At 42.8% G+C, this 23,954-nt stretch overlaps 1 protein-coding gene across 7 annotated transcripts in view; it reads left to right on the top strand.

Moving 5' to 3' along the window:
• The window catches only part of auts2a (activator of transcription and developmental regulator AUTS2 a), a 339,678-nt gene that overhangs the window by 136,544 nt on the left and 179,180 nt on the right, over nt 1-23,954 (top strand). For all 7 annotated transcript variants that reach the window (XM_061055901.1, XM_061055904.1, XM_061055903.1 and 4 more), the window contains one exon: nt 14,246-14,347. In XM_061055901.1, coding sequence (XP_060911884.1) covers nt 14,246-14,347 — 102 coding nt within the window. The remainder of the gene's footprint in view (nt 1-14,245; nt 14,348-23,954) is intronic.

The raw sequence follows: 23,954 nt of genomic DNA on the forward strand, positions 1-23,954 counted from the left end.
CTGCTTTCCCTCCCTCCTCTCTCTCTCTCTCTCTCTCTCTCTTTCTTCCCCTGTGCTCCATCTCCTCCCCGCAATCTACCGCAGGCCCTCCATCTCTCCGGCCTGTCAGCGTGCTTTTTCATTTGGCTTGTTGCTACAGGGGGCTCGACGCTGGCAGATTACAACTCGGCAGCCAGTCATTTTCGATTTATCAGAGCCCCCCCCCCCCTCCTCGCCTCCCTCAGCTGGCCACACTCACTACCCTCGCCGGCATCAATCCAGACATGTAGCAATTCCTCACCCAACACACACTCACCCTCCCCTGTTCCCTTCCACCATCCATATCTTCCTCTTTCGATCAGCGCGGAAAATTTAGCTCGCAAGCCCCGAGACAAAGACAAAAAAAAGAAATATTGTGGCAGTGGAAGCATTTAAGTTAGAGAGGCAGCGAGTGCTGTATTATTACTTAGGCCTCTGTCAGTGGTGATGACCCGGGAGAGTGGAGAATATCGATCGCGTGTCACTCAAGGCATTCAGCAGATTGCATTGACAAAGCTTGTCGGGGCCTTTAATAGCAAGGTTAGCAGCCTCGGTCGAGACCCAGGAGAAAACTCTAACTGTGCCCTATTTCACGGTGGCTTTTAACCATTCCCCGGGTCCACAGAGTGGATTGATAACAGTAAGGAAGTAATTTTACTCTCATAATTGCCTTCCTGTGGTTGACATTTGTGGCCCTCAGCGCCTGTAAAAGTGCCTTTCCAAGAACAGAAGAAAAGAGAGCCGGCATTGTCTGGCTGCTTTTTGTGACAGAAAATAGCTTCACATGAACAAAGATGTGGTCCACTTAACAAAACGTGGCGGAGGAGGAGAAAAAAGGGGAAGAAAAAAAAAAACCAAAAGGGGTGTACAAGTGTGATTTATGAGTTGAAGGAAGTCCATTACTCGCTAGAGGAAGCCCAGACCAAAACACAAACAGAGTGAGGGCATGGCTTGCAAAGAGGGTCACGGAGTAATTCTTTTGCTCTGCCGAGATCACTGATAGCTGCTGAAAGCGCCACATGTCAGAGCAGGAAAAAACTCTCAAGATTTGGATCAGCCTGTAATTCTCAACATAAATAAAAGCACTAAACCACCTAAATAGTCTCTCTTTAAGCCGAGTGATGTGGAACTCTGCTGAAATGTAACAGGTCCCCTGTGTGTTGTTATATGACTTACACACATGTGGGGAAGCTACAAGCAGCGCAGTCATCGCTGGATGCTGTCAGGTCTTGGAGTGTTCACGGCGCTGTGTGGGACTAAATCAAAACGCAGGATCAGATTTGACTTCTTTTATTTCCACTGTAAAGCTGTGCCAAAGGGTAAAGAAATCACTGTTTACTTTCTGTGGTTGCAGTTGTGAAAAGTTTAGTAAAAGTACGCTAACATTGTGATCTTGTGTTAAAACCATCTCTCACTGAACTGCTCTAAGAACGTGCCCTAGTTACTGCTGCTGCTGCTGCTGCTGCTCACAGCCTTTTCAAGCAGAAACTACTTTACAAAGTTGTTCCAACTTTTTAAGTGGCGAAGCTCAAACTGTTTTTCAAACTGATGTAGATAGTTGTCTCATAATTGTGAAAAGTCCTTGACAAAGGCCTACAGAGATTATTTTTTTCATGCTGCAGCTGAAGTTGTTAATTTTGTTCCTGCTCCCCCAACCCAATTCACAAACACCCATCTGAGTTTAAAATGTGTTCTCCTTGTTTAGTGAAGGTCGTGTGTAGTTCATTCCTCTTACAGGTTAATATAACTTAACTGTTTCCTTACTCTGAAACTAAAGGTAATAACACCGATCAGAAGTTAATAACTGCAGTGTGTTGATGTTGTGGTCTGTCATATTGAATGTCTGAATTAAAGGAGCAATATGTAACTCTGACACCTAGTGTTTAAAATGGGTACTGCAGTCTAAAATCAAATCATTGTAGAGAGCTGTCTCCCCCCCCTCCTCTCTACAGTCAATGCTCACACAGGTTGCCATGTGGTGGACACTGAAGTGTTTATCCAGCTCTGCATCTAACTGGTCTCGTATCTGGCAAACCATCCTTTTTACATTCTTTAATTATCAGTAGTATAATGCATGTTCTGTACAACAGTATCTGTAAAGGGGGGTGGGGGGGAGGGGGGTAAACCGGTTTTTAGCTGGTTACTCAACTGTCTGAAATATTCATTGAAAATAGAAACCTGTACTATGACTTGTGATACTGATATTTCCCACAGCATGTTAAGGTAGCACTTAAACAATGCACAGATTCTGTCAGATCTCCAGCCGGTCTATTACAGGCACATCCCAGCTGCTTTTTTTTATGAGCCGTCAGATGAGAGGGAGTCAGGTATGCAGTCAATGTGGTTCCAATATAATGTTAATGGACAACATTCATGCCATCATCACAGGTTTACGTACAAGCTTGAATCCAAAAAGTACACTGTGTTGTTACAGTACATGCGAGTAATTTCCTGTCGCTGACGTCCTGATTATTTCAATTACAATCATGTTGTTTGGCTGGTTCTTTTTGTGTTGCCTTTGGCTTTCTGCTGTCTCTCATTACCAGTCTGTTGGAGCAGCCAGAGCAGATGTTTCCAAGCACATACTCCTCACGAAGCGGGCAAACTCAGGCTGCTATTTATACAGCGGGAGCATAGCACTGTCTTGTTTTTATGACCTGATAACGGCAGATGTGAATTTCAGGAAGGCGACAAAATGAGGACGTTTACAGCAGGGATTAGTGATAACAGCAGCGGCCTCGGGCAGACACCCCGGGTCATCCAAATAGGAAATGTATATCCTGCCATCACATTTTACAGCCCCCCTCTAATCCCCCAAATAGCAGCGCAGATGGAGCCGTGTGCAGGTAAGGTGAGACGCTATCGGCCTTGTTGGTTTACAGCCTCATGCAGGGCGCAGCCGCTTGTAGACTTAATGGTTATGTCCACCTGCTGACCAGAGATCAGCTTATGACCCCATAACCTTCACTTAAAGATCCACTGGGTTATTAGATACAGTCACTGGATGAGAAATCACTCCAGATATGCAAACAGTGGACACCACACAGCTCGTAGTTATGAGTATTGGTATTCAGCTGTAAGACCCGGCTCAGACTGCACCAGTTTCAATTTCCTATTTGATGTAAAAATTGCGCTGCAGCATGGTGGTATACATTTTACAGAGTTTTTAATATTAAGGGGTGCCATCGGGAACGACCTTAAACTTCTTGTGATTTTTGCTAATCTCACATGATCTCACAGGGAAGCAGAAAGCTGGTCGAGGAGTCTTTGGTTGTCTCTTATTAAATCAACAATATGTAACATCTTAAAATAGTCATTTCAAAGTCGATCGAGTACAACAACTTTCAAAAGGCAGAATAGCGTCTCTAGATATGATGCACAAAGGCAACACTATGGCTCCCAAAGATATATTCATTTATTTGCTTTATAAATGAAAGAACACAACATTTCAGGATATCGTCTCTGATCGCCTGCTTATAGCCCGGTGTAATGTTGGCAGCAGGCTGCGGTTCTCTCGCGATAAGTCTGTACAGCTTCACGGCACTAGCCAGTTAGCTCGTCTCTGTTCTGTTTGATACGACGGCTGAGGCTAAGAGGAAGAGGACGGTGACGGATGAAGCTAAGAAGAGAAAGAGACAGAGTAAAGGAACAAGATGCGTTGTGTACATTCCTGCAGATTTTATTCATAACAGATTGAAAGGTAACGTTAGGCTGTATCATGATGGGCAGGGGAGATTGTAGAGTCTGTTGGGGCCCCAGGCAAAAATCAATTGAAGGGCCCTCCAACCATCATGTCTGCCAGTGTCCCGACGCATACTCCTCTTCCTCTTTTTCCTCTTTAATTTTTTCTCTCCTGTAGACAGATAATTCCTCTTCATTTTCTCTTTTGACTTTCATTTACAAACTTTGGTTTTCACAGCATTAATGTCTGCAATTCTTAGCAGGTCAACGACAGTGAGTGCTGGGAGATGGGGCTACTTAGGGAGGTTTTCTACTGTCATTGCAAAATTTGCACATTTTGGGCCACTGCTGTGGGTTTAAGTTTATCAGCCCTCCAGGGCCCCCTACTGGTCTGGGGCCCCAAGAAGTTACTTGCCTTGCCTGTTGACATGGGTGTCATCGTTGTTAGCAGCTTTACCGGCTGCAGAAAGTCATCTAACTCAAGTTATGTCTCAGGCTTGAAAACATATGAATGAATAAATCCATCTTGCACCAGAAGTTGTCTCTACAACGGGCTGTAGACGCTATCAGAGTCATATTTGCGCTAAATCTGGTAATGTTTATGTACCTCGTCAGTCCACAGGGGTCTTTGGATCCTCATAACACCGCCCCTCTTCTTGTCAACAAACGCACATTGTCTCTGAGGGGAAGTGGGGGAGGCACAACAGAAACTTGTTTTTCACCAAAGTGAATATGCAATTTCTGCATATTGTTGCTTTAAGCAAAAGCCTAGAGATTGCTTCAAATTGCAACTATAATATGCTAACAAACATTAGCATCAAGGGCTAACATCTTCACAGTTGCATGTCAGCGCTGTCAGCTCCTCTTGCAGCATTCCCTCTTTGAATATTATTGTGCAGCTTGGAAACTATAATGTAATCATCCAGATTTGAAATCCTAAGTATCTAGCATGTTTGAAGTTGTTGAAGCGCGGCTTTGATGAGTCTGTTTGTAAATCAGGAGGAATAATATTTGATCATTAAACTCCTCACATTTCCAAACATCCGTACCAAGAGACCGAAACCAGAATCTTCCTAAATCTGTCTGGATGTCTGCATAAACTGGCCAAATCCTCCTCATGTGAGTGTGAACCTAAGGTGATGAAAATGAGAGAGGGATGTAACGTTTTCTTCTATTTAAAGATTACATCAGAAACATCTCTTCTTTAAATGCTGTTCCATGCACATACGTCCTTAACTTCTGCATGCCTTTTCTACAATTGGTATTAATGCGTGTACAATTAAATCACAGACATTCTGGTATGTTGTTCCAGTGCAAATGTAAAAACATAATTTAATTACATATTTATTAAGGGTCTTTTTTCTCCTGAGGACTTAAGTGGAATGTTTGTAAATGAATCTTTATAGCATTATTTCCCAGCCAGCAGCTCTTCAGCGCCTCAGGCTTTAGCATAATGACACAGCTTTGACCTATTTAGGTTGTCTCTCTGAAGTAGCCACAGTGCTCTTCTGCCTTCCTCCTCTTTCTACGAGGGTATAGTTTTGCATTTTCCCTTTTTTTTTTTTTTTTTTGGAGTCTGTCACGGTGAGCACTCTGCTGCTATTCCTGTAACATTACAAAAAAGCCGCCTTTCCCTAAACTAGAAGCGTTTGTCTATCATATTACCACCGCACATGAGCCGCACACAAGGCTTGACCCAGTGTTAAGTGTCTGCGCTAAATTTCATTGCCTCCATCTACTGGAAGGCCTGCCAATATACTGGCAGTGAATTCCTGGAGGAAAATAAATGGCAATAAAAGAGAGAAATGATAGCCCCTGCAAGCCGATAGGAGAGGGCTTTTTCTCCGTCGTCTTTTTTTTTTCCCTTCCATACCGCTCTTTATTGAGGCTGGCCAGCCTGGGGAGCCGTGATTTGGCACACTGGCTGTGGCTTTAGTTGGATGGCTCCCTGAAAGGCAGTATTGAAGTAACGACTCAGAAGCACAGATTGAAGAGCTGGGGAATCATGTAATTAATTGCACGCAAATTTCTTTGATGAGTAGTTTATGTGGTGATGAGCGCTCAACTTGGCAGCTCCGAGGGTCGGCCCGAGCATCCTTCCTCCTTCAGTTTCCCAGTGTATTCTGGGTAGAGCATTCTCCTGGTTTGTGTTTTGCCCTCTGTACACGGGAAATGTTATAGCTCATGGAGTGGGAGCGTAAAGCGGGCAGGAAGGTTATTTTACGGCCACGCTGGGCTACTATAACAAGATGTTCCGATATGATCTGAGAGAGTACAGGTCTCCCGCTGCTCTTATATTTTCCCCCCACCCACCACCACTCACTTTTCCTCCACCTGCTCAGTTCATTATTAAATCTGGGAATTGTCCCCATAACTCAATCCAGCCGACTACAGCATTATATGACCATTTGTGAGGAGGGAGAAGGGTGATTGCAACGTAGGGCTGAGGATGGATGTTAAAAGCATATTGATTTGTCTGTAATGTCGTCATAGATCAGAGATTTATGGCGATATATAACTGCAGCCACGATCTGCTGTAGCCTCCAGCCTGCAGCAGAGGAAATGGTATCCTTAGGATGACTGATGAGATCAAAACAGTGCTCTCAACCACGTTTACCCCCTCGCACACATCCCCCAGAGCCTGCATTTCCCCTCATTTCTACTCCCCATCCTCTTCTCGGGATGCTTTCACCCTGCGGCTGCTGTGACGAGTTCTCAGCGGCTCCATGTCTTTGCTTTGGCTTCACATTCCTGCAGAGGGGCAAGAAAAGCATCCTCTGTGGTCTGAGAACGGTCAGAGTATGTGCATTTGGCATCGCTGATCTTTCCCCTGCTAGGAAAATATTGTAACAAGGTCACTGGAGATCACTGCTGGTCGATGATGCCAATGGATTGAAAGGAAATAAGGGCTTCTCCATGGTTGCATACCTAGATACTAATACAATCTTCTTTACTGGCTAACTGCATAACTGCAAGTTTCAGCTTAAACATAAGGAGACATAGGGAAAAATATGCCAATTATTTTTGCTACCTCACACATGACACCCTGCGTCAGTGACAAAGATAAAAAAAAAACGCTGTAGTTCCACGCCCATGACTTCTTTACGAAACACAGAGCTATAACAGAAAACAAATCTGGGGCAATAAAGGCCAAGCGCTGATGATCAGTGACAGCCTGTGAGCGAGGGTGGCAGAGAGGGTTATGGGTGAAGAGGGTCTCGGGGAGGGCTCCTGTCTGTGGCGGTTAAAGCAGCAAGGCCTCCGAGCCAGCACAGGGTCATAGCCCGGCCACGCTGGTGGGCTCGCCCACACACAGCCACTGTCAGACAGATGACGTAGGACTCGTTGACGCCCCCTCACAGGCACTGACAAACCCTCAGCTCCTGTTTTTTTTTTTTTTTTTTTTTTACATAACAGTCTCAACAGATAAAGCCCACTGCGAGTTAATCAGGCCCAGCAGTTTCCAAATGCTGCTGTAAACCAGCCTGAGGTGGGTTTTTTTCTCGATGGGCTCACTGTGAGGCTGATGTGATGTACAGGCTGGTAGAGACATAATTAGCTATGCTTAATGTGCTCTAATGTTTAGCTACGACGTCTCCTTAGGCAATACCGGAGTGGCTGCATAAAGTCGACAGAAATTCTTCAAGTTGTTCATTTTAACTGCTGAGTCGTGAAGCTTCCAAGCACTTTAATAGCCCCAGTATATAGACCTGTGAAGGCAGCATAAAGGAGATATTCAAAGTGTAGTCAGTGGAAACCAAGGGGATTTGACAGTGCCGCAGGAAATAGACAATTTATTATCAGCAACATAGCCTGGGTAGTGGATTATCTATAAAACTTTCATGGTCCTCCCTCAGTGGCAAGCAGCCATAAAACTTCCCAAATGAGGGACTTGTTAATTTACTTGTTAAAGCAAATTAAAAATTTATAAGCGCTTTTAGGTAAATGAGATCCTCTTTCATTGCTGCCCTTGTGGGATTCTCTCTGCCAGATCCTGAGAGGACAGGTTAGCTGTTCTGAAAGCCGCAGAAGAACAATAAAAGCCGTTAAATTGTTCCAGCTTTTATTACAGCCGAGCTCCGCAGCTGCTGTTGTGCGTAACTAAGGGAAACCAGGAGCTGATGGCTATCCCACTGAGGCCAGTACAGAAAACTGAGCCCAGTTCTCTCCATGTCTTTTTTTTTTTTCTTCCTCTTTGTGGGATGAGGGATGGGGGTTGGGGGAGGGTTGGCGGGGGCAGGCTGTGTTGTGTATGGCTCTGTTTAAAAAGGCCTTTGTGGTTAGAAATGTTAGCAGGCCTACTTTTGTGCTTGATTGCATTGAGTCTGTAGTGTGGCCCTTGAGAATAGGTCAATACACTTGTAAAATTCCACGATGGCAACGGTGAGCACTATTCAGTAAGTGAGGAAATAATTGACTGCACATGTTCCAGACGATGTTGTAATAGCTGGTTTAGCGAACTTCTCAGAGGAAGGGTGTTGAATGAAATACTTCATAGTGTTACTAAACTCTGAAAAGTGTGGCCTGCAGGCTCCAAATGGATTTTAAATGCCTTAATACAATTATGAAACAATTTGGATTAACACTTGATTCTGATTGGTTAATGACAGCATTGTGCAGTCTGTTATTTCTGTATAATATCTGCTGCAATGAAGAACAGAACGTTTCTGCAAAAGATTTCTGAACCAACCTGATCTCAGAGAAATAAGAAAATCAAACACAACAGAGCTAAAGACATTGGAGAAAGCTATAGAGTTTATGGATGCTTTGGACAGCATTACACCCATAGGAACTAAAAACACAAATTTTCATCATCTTCATTGATTTTGAAATCAGTAAAATCACATACAAATCTATATTTTGCATCATTCTCCTACATTCTCCTGTTCTGCTTTCTTCACACTCGTCCCTTCCTATTACCTTCTACTGTTACTAGCAACAGAAATGAAAAACAGTCCTTATTGATTTTGCCCTTTTTAATGAATTTTCTTGTATTGTTAAGACGGGCCTTTTGTTGCTTTGCTAGACATCTCAAGATAAGCATTTGTGAGGCGTACATGGCATTCAATAACACCTTTGGTATTTCATGTGGCAGCTCCAATAGTGCAGCTGTGAGCTTATCTGCAAAGACGTTTGTTTACTTGTAACCTTCAAAAGAAATGTTGAGCAGCAAGGCGCTTCAACTATTCCTTCTACATGTTATGACTCTTTGAAATTCAAGAGTGTGGAGAGTGTTTCAGTGAATAGTTGGCTTCTTAGAAGAACGCAGCATTGGCCAAGGCCAGTCAAGAAATGGCAATCCTCTGACACAATATTGGAATCATCATTTAGACCTTTGAAGACAAAGTCATTGATGACTCTTACTTCTGTGTTATCTTTTTGACAGGGTGAACAACCCTTTCTGATTATTGGCATGTTTTTCTGCTGCTTTGATGAACTATATTAGACTGCTGAGAGAACTTTTTGTTTGCACCAAAATCTAGTGCTGTTCAAAACTGGAACAAATGAAAGTCATGCATTTGGACTTTTTTAAAGAAGTTATTTGAACATCTTGTACATTTAAGGGTAAAAGGAAAATATCCATTCCTAAATGATAGTGCAATTCTTAAAAACTTCCCATCCATTTATAATTAATAGATTAAATACAAAGTTGCAATCTATTGGCATAACTCAACTCAACTTCAACTTGATCTCTGAAGGCGATAGGTTGTGCAGCAAGGCATTAAAAGGACAGAAAAATACAAATACATTTTATAAGCTAATAAGGTCAAAAAGCTCCAGCAACATTTGTAGTACAAAGATCAACTTTATTAAAAAATTAGACCAACGCGTTTCGGCTTGTGGCCTTCATCAGGGTCCTCCACACTACAAGTGTTGCTGGAGGTTTTTGACCTCTTCAAAGCTTTTCACTCTTCATGCACCTTGGTAGTTGGTGAAGTTGTGCCAGAAAATCCTCTGCTCCTTCAATAAGCTAATGAGGTAAAAGGTAAGGTAGGAGGCAGTGATTATACAGCAACCTTGGAAAAACAACAGGGATCCTTGACTGATGCTCTTAGCAGCTCCCTAACAGACAGAATGAATTTCTGAGTCATGAGTGCATATTTTAACATAGTGAAATACATACAGTACAAAACCCATATAGTATTAGCCTACATGCATAAGTGAGTACCTGCTGACACTGTTTTCAACACAAATGGACCAAAGCAACACAGCCAAGGTCAGATACAAACTGAACCACAACAATAGCATCAGCATCATGCCCCCCCCCCCCCCCCCCCGACTTGAACTGTCTCCTCATCTTGGTACTGCGATGGATCACAATACATTTGATTGGAACACCTGTATCACAATACATGATAATGATAATACTTATCTGGATTTGAAATAGCTTGTCAAGTTGCTTTTTTCAAGACATTACCTCCATAGCATTTTCTCTGACCAATAACGCTGTTACCACTTGACAAACATCAAAAAACATGAGAAAAAAATGATTTTTAAAACAACTTGTGTCCCCTGTGTTTCCAAAGGCAACACAGCACTTGATGAAACCATGGGGTTTGCTCAGTGACGAGTAACCGGGCACCCTGTCATTGTCACATTAAAAGACGTTGCAGGGGATGTTCAATTGTCATCACTGGCTCACCAAAACACACTGTGGCAAATTAACAGTTTGAATAGTTGCGAGTAACTTATGAGTGTGTTCCTTTTTTTTTTGTAGAAAATGATTTATAAGATGTGTAAACTGATTTGTCATTCTTGTGGGCTGAACTGTCTCATGCTGAGCTTTGGGCTGCTCTCTCCCAAAGCGTCACGCTGGCTGCTGATTGAAAACAGTTGTTGATTCTGCACTTCAGTAAATCCTGACTGGTAAGAGACGAGAAAGAAGAGAAGTTTATCCCCTAACACAGAACAGATTGCAGTAAACCAGACATCACTCTGTGGAAATTAATGGCAGATGCACTTACTAGTAGTTTAAATGTTTCATTAGATGCTAATGTCTTGCTGTGTCTTTAATTGTTGTGAAATTAGCCTCTGGAATATTAAAACCATCTGTTTATCTTCCTGCAGGGCCAGTTCGTACCCAGTCTGTGCAGATAAAAGGGAAGTTGTTAAATAAATGTATCCGTATGCCTCAACCTGCGTCTTAATTAATGCCTTTATGCGAGTGCATCAGCACAGCACACAAGTGTGGGGCTTCTGCACACACATCTCATCGCCCTGCACAAAGTCTCTGTTATACGCAGCTAAGTGCCACTGACCAAATCAACCCAGCAGGTATTTTCTCTGATGTCATGCTAAGTATAGGAAGCTCAAATGCTGTTATAATACTGCTATGTTCAAGGTTTGGAAATCCTTTTGATGGGTGACTCAAAATGAGGGCCTGACCGATACGAGATTTTAGGGCCAGATACCGATATTAGCAAGAAATTAAATTCCAATACTGATATATCAGCCGATATCTTTCTTAGATCTACCTTTGATCTGTAGAGATCGATTGAAATAGATTGTAACACACATTTATTGCCACTGTTACACTATATGCCATACAACTATTCAATACAATTAGTCCTAGTCATAATAACATATTTAATTATTAAAACACGTATGTACAGGTTTATAATTACAGTTTAACTGAAGCCTTTATTGGCCAGAATAACAACAGTGCACTAATACACTATTTTACGTAGAAATGAACAATATTAAATATTAACTCGGCACTTAAATCGGCACTTATCGTAAATAAAATTAGCCGATATTCACGTATATGCTAGTATCGGCTGGCTGATTTATCGGTCATGCTGTACTCTAATTGTCCTGTAGGTGTGAATGTTTGTTTGTCTCTGTGGGTCAGCCTGGGAACCTGAGCAAGGTTTACCCCGATACCTCAATGCCAGCTGGGACCGGCTCCAATACCACCCACAACCCTGGACAGGTTTCGCAGATTAGATAGTGAATGGTTGGATATAGATTTGGAAGAAACTTAACTGTCTTGAGAGACGATATGTGCCATGATGATGTTTTTTTTCAACATTAGCTTCTGTGGCTCATCTGTCGGCATGTATCTGTTGTATTTTTATTTTAATTCATTCATCCATTCAAACCTAATTACACAGGGACACCATTACCTTTTTCCCTCCTGATCTAAACTTCTCGTTGTCTCCTCATTTGGGTATCAAAGAAGATGGTTTGTAACACCTCTAAATATGATTTCATAGCCTGGAGTTTAGCAGTACAACATCATAGCAGCACTTTAGCTTCCACCTGAGACTCCTGTGGAAAATGTCTGCCATGTGAATATAGTGAATGGTGTTCATTAAAGGTTTCACTGGAGCTAAGTTTAAAAGGCAATAAAGATATATAGAATGACTTACACGCGGTAATAAGCGGGAGTGATCAGATCAGCATTGATGTAGCAGAGGTCACAGAGACTGCCCCCTCCTCCCCCCCGCCCCCTGGTGCCACACACAGGCGTCTCATTTAGATTTATCACCAGACAGCAGGTCATTAAATCTCAACTTCACTTTTTGATGGCATTGACCACCAGCAGTCCCTCCATTTGCTCAAGTCGTCTATTAATCACACCATTAAAAGAAATGAATCCATCATCTGAACCTCAGAAAGGGGAGAGCGGATGAAATGAAAAAAAAAAAAAAAAAAACACAATTCACAGAAGTAATTTAAGAGAGCTCAGGGGGAAATTAAAGGGAACAAGCTGAGGGATACGTTTTCAAATAGCTGTGTAATCAGGTCCCGAGCTATGTAATAGCCCTGAAAGATGAGCCGCTCTTTATTGGAACGTCTTTATTAGACAAGTTCTTCAGACATTACACACTTTTAAATTTGTGCAAGATTTCTGATTTCATGGAGCACTTTCCCTCTGATAAGCCAGGAAACTGAAGTTGTGATTATGTGGTTTGACTACTGCAGATTCACTTTGATACCACGTTGATTAAAAAAAGACAAATCTTGCCATCTTAACCACACATGCCTGATCATATGCTTACCATATATTAGCGTGGTTTTGGCTTTGAATATGTGATTCAGGAGTCGGCAACAGCTTTCACGACAATTTTTTTTGTGTGTGTGTGCACATTCATAAATGCATGAGTTTGCTGGCATGTGCTGCCCAGTGTGTTCAGCAGGGACACTGGTTAATAAATATTATAGGTCAACATGTTTTTGATGAAGAAGCTGCAGACCGAGGCGTAAACATCATCCCTCGCTCTTTCTTCAAGGATCAGCTCGCAGACCAGGGTGGAAGAGATATTATTCCCCTTTTCTCTCTAAAAATATGTAAACTCCCCTCAGACAGACTGGCATTTACAAGAGAAAGGAGGGAAATGCGCCCTGGTTTTTGTGGGAATAGAATGTGTGGGAGGTAATTAGTGCTATCACAGCACAGGCCATCGGTGTGCATGTGTCTGTGTGTGCTCGTGCCACATTTGTGAGCTCCTCACAGCCCTCCTCTCAGCACACATAGACGCTCACTGGTGCATAAATGTGCACACGCAGAGTCAAACAGGCCCATCAGGCATTCCCAGAGCTTAAACTCTCTTATCACGTTCAGCACTCTGGTGAATCCAACTGCCCTCCACCCATCATGCAATTCTCCCAAGGAATAGGTTTCCTTTCACACCGCTAATGGCCGCAGAAAAGGGAACATTTTCATTTTAATTACCTGCTCAACTCAAGGGTCCTTTCCGTATTCCCTCACCTTGTGCCCTTTCATTGCTCTTAATATCAGCAGATACCTGGAAAAGAGGCTTTATTATAATATACACTGAAGCCATGTCCCTTCCCTTAAGAGCCAGAGAAGAGAGCGCCAACATCTTCTAGTCCAAGTCCTTTGTGTGTGCAGATCCACGCTTTGCTTTTCTTAGGTGGCGTAGCAGGCGTTGCATTCACTGTCCCATAAAGCCCATATTTTTATGTGCTTTGAAATGAAACCTGCAGCGTTTGTCTGGTCTGGAAGGAGCAGCATGGGACCTCCAGACAACATCAATCGCAGACTTGGACCGGCAGTACAGGCCCCACCTCCTCCCACTCAGCAAAGCACTCCCAAGAGTCTTTTATTGTTCTCCTCATTTTGAAGGGCCTCAGACGCTCGCAGATTGGCACCTCCGCCGCTTTATTCTTGTCATTTTGCTGCATCTCGAGCAGAGCGTCTAGAGGATGACACTTTGCGGAGCTCCTGCTGCCTCGACATGTGGTGTCTGCCTGGAAAGGATAGCGACTCCATTTGAAGGTTCTGGAGGGGTCTTTGTCCCTGTCCTCTATATCGTGGGCTGAGAGAAGTCTCATACTGCGAGATCAGATGGCGTCTATCATTGGCAAGCGCAGTGATGGCTGCTGAATGGGCTCAGAAACATGACAGATTTACAGGGACAGCGCCGCAGCTCCTGCCAGCTCTCACATATTCATGAGGCCATTTCTGTGGGATGTCTTCCCCAGCCAGTGTTGTCCATGTAAAGCTCCAAACTGCAGTGTTAACAGTCCTGCTTCATGTTGTTAACCTTTTTGTCTGCTCTTGTTATTTTTTTGACAGCTGAAGCCGGGGCAGAACAACTGCAAGGACAGCGACAGTGAGAGTGTGAGCGGAAGGTCCAAACCGTCCATCAGGAGCAGCTCCAGAGACAGACAGACAGATGTGAGTACACTAACAGTTCACTGTTTACTTAGACATGTCTACATCTCTACGTCTTGAGGAGATCTTCTTATTCAAACGTTGTAGGCCCATTATCAATCACATAGATTCAATCTTTGATATAAAGATCCAGTAAAACCAAACAGAAGGAAAAGTCCAAGACAATACTTGGAACAAAACACAAATCAAGTCATCTGTTGAAAACTTGATTATTTGCTCAAACTTTGGTTTCAAAGTTCCTAATTGCTTGGCAGCACTTGAAGGCGCCTTGTGCAGTTATCTTGTAAACAAAAGCTATGTTTACATTCATAGTTCCTCACCAACAGACAGTGTTGGCATCCTTGAGCTCTAACAAACATGGTGGATCTATTTCATTCCCTCACAACATTCGCAAAGCAGCTTTTTCTTTCCTGGCTTCTCTGCTCATCAGTGGAATAGTTAGACAACATTAGCATGGATGTTTGTCTAAGGCTGATACAAGGAAAATAGGTTTAAAAAAAAAAACTCCACCAATCACCTTTATTTACCTCCAATCAGAGGACAACAAGAAGACACAAGTGTTGTGAAAGCCTCCTATTATGTCAAATCAACAAAGACGGAGTTACTGACTTATTATAGTAACATGCTGATAACTGACATGAGTAGGTAAGTATTTGTTTTGTATCAACGTGGGTGTGGATCACCTGGTAAAGCCACTATTGGTTCAGGCTGTGACTGGGTGCCATTCAAACCCAGACCTCCTGCTGCTCAGTGCCATACCTCTCTCTAAACTGCAGTTTGAGTCTATTTTTAAAACTTCATCGTCCATTCAATGTCAAAAATGTCTAAATTCTCATGATGTTTTAAATTTTAAATTTCTTGTTCTACGACTTTTGTCTGTGCAAAAAAAACCTTTACACATGGACAGTTAGACGCATGCATTGTTGCGTCAAACAACCTTCATGTTACCCACACTTAACAGTTAGAGATTAGCCTCTCTATACTTTTGACTGTCAAATGAAGTTGGTGTGGTCAATCTTTTTTCAGAGCTTTTTCTTCCAGCACACGTCTTGTAAGCTTTGCTCTAATATCATGATCATGTGTTTGGCCTTGCAGCCAAAACATTTGAACAGAACAAAGGTAAGTTATTCATCTGATGTTTCCCACTTTGTCACACTTCTTTTGGTGTTGAAGCAAAAAAAACTCAACCTCGGCAGAGCACTTGTACTACAACTTTTAAAGAGTGTAAGTGCATACTTGAATACATTCGCTTAAGAGCTCTGTATAACTCAGACACACATACTCTCTCTCTCTCTCTCTCTCTCTCTCTTGCTCGCTCTTTCACCATCTTTCACCTAGAGGTTTTTTATAACTGATACAATAAAAGACAGTAGTTACCCGGGTCGCCGTTCGTCCTGGAGGAGCTGAAGGCGAGCATTAACCGGCAGAAGAAAGAGCGCCTGTGTCCCGGCGCCCTGTGACATATTCAGGATGTAAATCGAGCAGTCTCCAGGGACCTCGCTGCCAGACAGCAACCCCTGCACTTTGATTTGTGTGGAGAATCGACAGTGAAGCGATCAGATAACCGGCCATAATTAAAGCTGTCAGTCGGGAAGCAAGCTAGTCTTTGAGAAAGACACGGCCGAACAACTGGAGCAAAACTGATTCTGCGTGTAGCTTTACGATGCTTGACTGGGCATGAAATGAAATAAGTAATTTGATGTTGACAACAGAAATTGAAATGATACTTGCTGATTTCTGTCAGACAGCACTGTGGTGGCTGTTCTTTATGATACCAGACCAGGAGGTTTGATCCACGACATATGGAGGATTAATATGCTTCACTGTGACTGTTGTATAGAATGAAAGAGCTTTATGTTTGTCATCTGTTGTCAGAATCCAACAAATTCAAATTCTTTTTCTTAATATGGCATAATTAGATGTAATGGGGATGGGAATATGTCAAAGCTAATAATACAACATAGTTTTACAGCAACAATATGTTGTAAAATACTATACTGTTTTTACTATAGAATAATGCAGGTTTAAGGAGTAATATTATAGTTGTAACGGCCCGTGTCTTCCGAGACGGTCGCCATGATGGAGCTGCACATGACACACAAGACATTGTTTATCGTTGCCATGGTAACACCAGATATTACGTCAAAGACCTCTGCATTAAGGGCCTTTCAGAAAAGTTAAAATATCCCTCCCTTCCAGTTGATCTCGATAGAATGATCCCACTTTAAGAGCTACATTAAGATGGATACAAGCCTGTGCAAGAATGCATTGGTTACATTGGTTATTGGTTTAGAGCCTTTTGCTTCATGCTTTTCTTCAATCATTCTTTGTAATGTGTTAATCCTTTGCTATTGTCGCCAACAGTGTCATCTGGTTGGCCTCATAGGCTAACCATTTCCCTCCAAAAAGATAACGTTTTGGTGATGATTTACACTTTGACTCACAAGACACTAATGAAACATGAATACAGAGTTACATCATGCTACGATCTGTAGTCATGACGCTAGTCATCTGTAGTCACAACCCTGTTCCTTCAAGTGCTTGACCACTCTTTCATCTTATCCTGATTCTTCATTTTGAATATTGTGAATAAAATGAAATAAGAAAAATATAAATAACCTGCCAATGTGTCCTAAATTCCAAATTACACTCCTACTTTATTTTCAGAACTTAAAGGTAGACTTGTACTCTCATCTTTTTCCCTCTGTAATCATTTCCACCTGAATGACACTCCAGCCTCTCAGCACAGTACCGGTTCCCCCGGCTTTGTCTGGTCAAGACACCCCACAGGAGACTGAGCGTGTCGTCAGAAGGGCCGCTGAAAGCTTGGGAGCATGAAGACAGACTTTTTAGGCCCCCTTGTCACCTTAGACAGTTCAGTGTGAGGCTTCATCTCTGGTCCCTGCAGGTTTGTGAACAAGTCCCCTCCAGCCATGCTGTAAAAACCCACTTCACACGTTGCAAGAGGTGCAAGTCGAAGCTTTTGTAGCAGAGCTCTTTTCCCCAGACTAGAAGAAGGTGGAAAAAGAAAATGGTGAGATAAAAAAAAGGGAAAACAACCGCTTGATTTTTCTTGGGTTGTCGTTATTTTTATAATACAAGAAGACATCTAATTGACTTTGAACAAAATAGTTTCAGATATTGTCCAGGTTATAATTGCAGGCTCTGCCGTGGTAGTTGTTGTGCTTGTTCTATTTTGGTTGTAGCACACACACTAGATGGCTCGTGTGGTTTAGCTGCAGGGAGAGGCTCCCTCACAGCTCCTAGACAAAGAGAAAGCATCCAAGTCACTAGTATCAGAGAGCAGTGTGAGACAGGAACTCGCTTTGACCGGAACTGTTCATTAGACCAACAGTTCTCTAATGGTATTTGCTGTAGCACTCCCTTTCTCTCACAGAGCTAACACGCTCCGATGAAGCAGATGAACTGAGTTTGCCGACCTGGCACTGGCTGGCAGGGAGGCGAAGGCCATCGGAGGTCAGGCCTGGCAGCCTCCTCTCTCCCACTTGCCTTCCCTCCTCACTCCGTCCTGCCAGCTCATTAAGGCCTACAAATGGCACATCAGCTCGCCTGTGTTTGCCTCAACCCCAAACCCCAGCTAAATTGGCAGGCTTAGCCGCATTTGCTCTGTAGCGCTGGGCTCCCTTCTGGGTTCGTTTGAAGCTTGACATGGCCACCCCCCCTTCTCGTGCCCCCCCCCCCCCCCCCCCCCCCCCCCACCACACCCCACCCTTTCAGTCTGGGTGGCAGGCGTAGAGGCAGGCAGCAGTCCTTCGCGGAGGGAGTCTGCTGGATCAGGGAGGGCAGGGAGCTCAGGATGAATCACTCCTGTTTAGTCTCTGCGGCAAGGGGTGAAATGCCATCATTACCCGGCTGCCTATCAAATAAATTGGCAATTACGGGCCTGGGATTGCGAGTAAACAGCATGTTACTCCTTTTTTTTTTCCACCCAAGGCTCTTGATGAGAGGCGGGTGCAATAGAGAGAAGCTCTGGAGTAGTGGGTCAGAGCCTGCCAGTCAGCGTTAGCCAGCCTGATGAGAGGCACAAGAGGCAGGCTGTAATGAATGCACCCCTAGAATTCAGGGGTCATTTGTATTGTCATCCAAAGCTTCCTGTTGTTGTATCCTGCGTTAGCTTTTCTACAGAGTCAATTCTGCCTGTCAAATGGAAACAGATGCACTGCAATCTAATGGTTTTGGACAACGCCTTTTAACAGTATATTGTGTGGAAAAACTGCTGGAAAATAGGGTAAGGCTTCATGTGTTGGCCTGCTTGTATGTAGTTTACTATTATTAATATTGGCGCTCAATTGGTTTTACTCCGGTTTTGCTTGCTGGTTTTTCCATCTGACATGAAAATTGGAAAATTGTGGGTTCCTGAAATCCATACTCGTGTGTCCTGGCTGCACTCACACGAGAAGGTTTTCTTGCGGTGAAGTCTTTGAAAGTTGTTTTGTAATGAAACATCTGGAAGTGATATTGTTAAAAGTCAAGCACGTCGTCTTCCCGGGCTTTTGAAGCCGTTTCAGCCCAAACACAGCCAGGGTCTCTTTAATGGCTAGTAAAACTGCTCTCAGTTATTACTGGCTTTCAGATTAAATCATGACAGCCCATTCCCAATGTGCATGTGGTGAAATACTCAAATAACAGCTTTTGGAAAGGGACGTCTGTCACAAAGTATATGTGTTGCTGTAAAAATCACTTTTATGATTACGTTTGTTGGAGCGAACCAAAGCTGCACAGAATGTTTTGTCCTTGACCCCTGAGTACTGGCTTTTCCTTAAGCTTCTTGTCTGAACTGGATCTCCCCGTCCATGTGAACCGCTTATGTAATGTGACCAGAGCTGCATGGTCTACATTACACTTTGCCCGTCCCACCTCCTCAGTACATTCTCCAATTATTTCCTGACACTCTGATGTAAATGAGGTCACAGTACCCCTACATGTCCAGATACACTGTCCAATTTGCTCCGACACAGAACTTGTAATTGCTTGCATCAATTATCCGTCTGCCTCTCAATAATTTGAAATGTTTCCTATTAGAGACGAGCATTTAGATATGGAAGAAGGAATGCTGTACCTATAATTAGCTCATTATCATAGGATCGTACTCTGCTGAGACTTTAGCATGTGCAGTGAAGGTAAGAAATGAGCAGCAGATTTCTGTTCACACATCACTTTGAAAAAAACAAAAAAAAACAATGCAGTGCTAGCAGAGGATGTGACACAAGTCAGAGTTACACTGAATAAAGCAGTTTTAATTAAAGGAGGGAGACATTGGGGATTGCCATGCGGGAAAGGAGCCACAGAATTCGAACCCCAGCAGCCTACTTGGAGGACTCTGACCTCCGTACATAGGGAGCGCACAGTAACCACTAGGCTACCGGCGCCCGAGCAGTATTTTTGCTAACAAAGTATATAAGGATAGTTTGCAAGACCAGCTGTGGCTAATGCTAGCTTAAATGTGTGTTTACACTTAATGGTATCCTATTGGTCTGAATGAACAAATAGTATTGAAGCATATCTTATCCTATTATTTTGTCTCCGTCTAAAACCCAGGGACAGAATGGCAACTGAAGTCAATACATAACCCCTCCAAAATATACATCATAGAGTCAGGGGCAGAGCCAGAATTTTTTTTTTTTTACTTGGCACTGACTAATACTTGGGTGGCATGAAATACATGTGCACAAACACACAAATAAATAGCTTTGATTTTTACTCTTTCTGCCTCCACTAATCATATATAATTTAACTTCTTACATTCAAGTATCTGAAATATGCTATAATCTTGTCTGTATTTTATTTTATACTCAAAACAGAGTGGCAACATATATTTTTGAAAAGCAGATGATTACATATCCACACATGTAACTCCGTCAATCTTACCTATATCCCTTACTTTGAAAGAAGGTATTGTTGAGGATATAGAAGCTGGAGCATTTTTACCTACTTATTGGAACAATAAAATGACGTGTACAAGAAGTCCTGAGAGGTCTAATAGACTATGAACTTATTAAAAAAAGTTTATGTTAATGCTAAAATATAAAGATCATCCACCTTTGTAAACAAATATGGAACCAAATAAAGTCAAAGGTGTGACAGGATGACTTCCTCTTTGATTCATGCCATCTGGGGTTCATAATCACAACAAACATTTGTTTCACCTCTGACATCCTTACTCTTATTATCTATCAAGCATTTTGTACCAGTTTAGAGATCATGTCCTCAATGAAAGCTTTTATCTCTTTTGTCCTTCATTTTTTACGCAAGGTCTTCTTGTACCCACACAGTCAGCTCACCAGAGGATCCAGACACCGATCCCTTGACTTGCCTCCACCTTCGACTCTGAATCACACTGATGAATTGGCTGTCAAACCGGGAAGTGGCCAGATATGCTTATTACCACCTCTGGCACTCCAAAATCAAGCCCCTTCTTCTTTTATCTCCCTCTATTTTATTTCTCTTTCCCATTGACTCGCTCATCGCCTGCAGTCAGGGTGTCAGGGACAGATTGTGACACTCTGTGACATGGCAGTCGGGCAAAATTATGCTGCGGCTCCATCGCCCTGCCAGCACCCCAACAGCTGAATGTCCATCAGGGGCCTGTGAGGGGCCCCCGCTGAATGGCTTGTCCCTACAAGTGCTCAAGGCATGACTGCCCATGTTCACAAGTGTTTAACTCAGACTCTGCATAATCTACTGTCCACAAATATAATAAAACCGAGGGAAGCACAGTGTGTTTGTGACCTCAGAGAAGCCCTTGGGATCAAGATATTTGGCTCCAGTTTACCTCTGCTAATTATTTACCACACCTCGAGGCCTAAGACACAAAACAAAGGATTTGAAAGAACTGTGTGACCTTTACTGTATGTACGTTATACTGTACACCCAGCAAAATGAAGCTCTTTAATTGTTGAAATTGATACAGAGCGAGGTCGCTGTGGTAAATACAGTTCAGGCTGATGCTGACTGAACGCAATCCCTCAGAGCTGTGGATGATAAATCTATTCTCATGGAAGATTAATGGACTGAAGGACTGGTGTTGAATGTCATTGTTGAAGGTTGAAAGTATTGAGCGCCTGAATCCTATCCATATGTTTTCAGGAATGACATAAATAGGCTCAGCCGGAATCCATTTTGACTTATCAAGCTTAAACCAGTGCCAGAGCCGCGTTATACTTGCCAAGAATCCAGGCTCCGAGGCTTCTAATAGCAAATCCTGTTCCATATAATTTCCACTGAAATTGGCCATGGCTGTGTGCTACCTCCCTGTTTTTGCTTTTGCCATGCGTCCTGCAGCTCTTGGCCATACGTCTTACTTCCGCATTCCCTGTAACCCGACCTTGTAGCCCCAATTTTTTATGTCATAGCGGGCTGCGGTGAGGGAGTCTCTCCTCTCTTTGTTCCAGCCTTTTCAGCATGGAGGCTGTTCCGGTGGGGTAAGTTGAATAAGTGGAGCCCGGAGGAATCTCTACAAAGGTCTCACTCTGATTGGATGCATGCAGAGCCCAAGGAGAGAGAGAGCGCCGGTTGCCATAGCAATGTGAGCAATGTGGGAACTGGCTGCATGCAAGGAGAAAGGGGAAGCTGTGCTTTCTTTTTTGATGGGAGGTCTTCATCGGCTGACATTCCTTCTTTATGAAAACACACCAGCCAACATGCACGTAAACACAAATGCACAGAAACGGTATTAAACGCACCTTTTTACCCCCCAAGGAGAAGCCGAGTGAGAGTGCACACTTCAATCACAATGGCCTGGTAGGGGTGTACTCAGGCCCAAGCTGGGAGCCAGAGAAAACACAATCAGACACACCAGGAGTCCAGAACCATCTCCGCCTCATAAACATGATTACCGGCCATTCTCTGCCACGTATCACTTACTCTCCTGAGCCAACATATCATCCTTACACTCTCCCCTTGCTCATCACAGCCACTGTAAACAAAGAAATGATGGAAACATCTCTCTGTACATATACACTCTCTTCTTCAGTGCATCAGAATCAGAAATACTTTATCAATCCCAGGGGGAAATTCGGTGTATGTCTGACTGGGAGCATGTTTTCTAATTATTTAACCCATAATAATGCAGGCCGCATGACTAACCAAGGGTTGATGCAAACCTCTCCAAGGAGCAAATGTTTATGTTCATTTGTGTGTTTTATATATGTGAGTCCCTGGTGTGTGTATGTTTGTACCAGGGAGTTTAGCTGCAGGGTAAAGACGCTGTGTGGGAGGGTAGAGATTTGTGTGTTTGTGTTTGTGTGGTGTGTTGAGTCTTGTTGAGTTTGTTTGAAGGGCACAGGAGGCTGAGAGTGCTGTATGGGGATTACACAGTAAGGTTTGCTGGTTCATGAACCGAGTCCGTTATATCATGCCTATGGATGGAGCACAGCAGTTGAATACGCATTTGCTCTTTTACCTTGTTGGGAAAATGCAGTCAAGTATATGTGTTTTGCAGATTTTGAATATTCTCTCATCTCTGTGCTCTAAAACACTTTGTACTTTTGGATTGCACAACTCTTGGGAGTAAGTGTTTTTTCCAGTTTTGTAACAGCTGTAGCTTCATGTGTAAGCAAAATATTGGATTTTTCATATGCTTTATTGTAGTGCCAATGATCTACAGGCTTTAAAAACAAAACAATGACTTGGATGTTTTATGTCTCTGGTAGTCAGAAAAAATAGCCTTTTTCACATATGCACTCCTGCAGGTTTCTTAAAAATTTCAGGACAAGCTTCCCCGGAAATCTTCCTGAGTTGCCTGTTCACATATAAAACTCACAGTGGGAGACTTTCACTGTCAGACAAGAGGGGAGGACATGATGTTCAACAGAAGATTTGGAAATGCCAGACGAAGCAACCAAGTTGTACTCCAAGTTTTCACCTTACATCGATGCTAATTGTAATTGAACGTAATCTCAGTGTCAACGGATGATTGGAACATGCCCACTTGAAAAGAGTATAAACTAGCTATAGTAAGTACTGTACATGATTGCTCTGGTTGCTTGCTGATTGTGTGATGTAAATATCATTACGCCTTTTTTTGGACGTGCCTTCTGTCTCTACTTCTTCTTCTGAGTGTAAATGGTGGTTAAGAACAACACAATAAGGCAACTGCTGCTCTGAACACACTATTTATCTAAGTCCTCAGTAAACCAATAAAACTGGTTACCAAAGAGATATTGCAGAAGAGGTTGGTGCTTAAAATCAGTTCTTGAGGAAGTGTTTTGTGCAGCTATTTTGATTGAATGCATTCACCTGCCTTGTGACACATGAACACATCCATTGTAAACAGTTGACATTTCAATCAATATGAATAAAAAAGTTCATTTAATCACAGCAGGTTTGAAATGTCTACATTCATTCTTTATATCGAGGTCATATCCATTAAAAGTCTACCTGAATAAGCTTCAGCTTAGCTGGAATTAATTCTGCCAGATATACTGAATCACACTGGACTCCAGGTTTGACTTGTAAATTAGCTGCAGATTTTAAGTCAGAGTAGAGAATATGTTAGCGTCTAATCACGGGCAAAGACCAGACCCCAAGTCCTGAACATATTTTGTTGAAAAAACTGTAATGTTGGTCTTCTTAAGATTCATATAAAAGC

This window comes from Labrus mixtus, chromosome 14 (assembly GCF_963584025.1).
Source record: "Labrus mixtus chromosome 14, fLabMix1.1, whole genome shotgun sequence".
In the NCBI taxonomy this organism is placed as follows: Eukaryota; Metazoa; Chordata; class Actinopteri; order Labriformes; family Labridae; genus Labrus; species Labrus mixtus.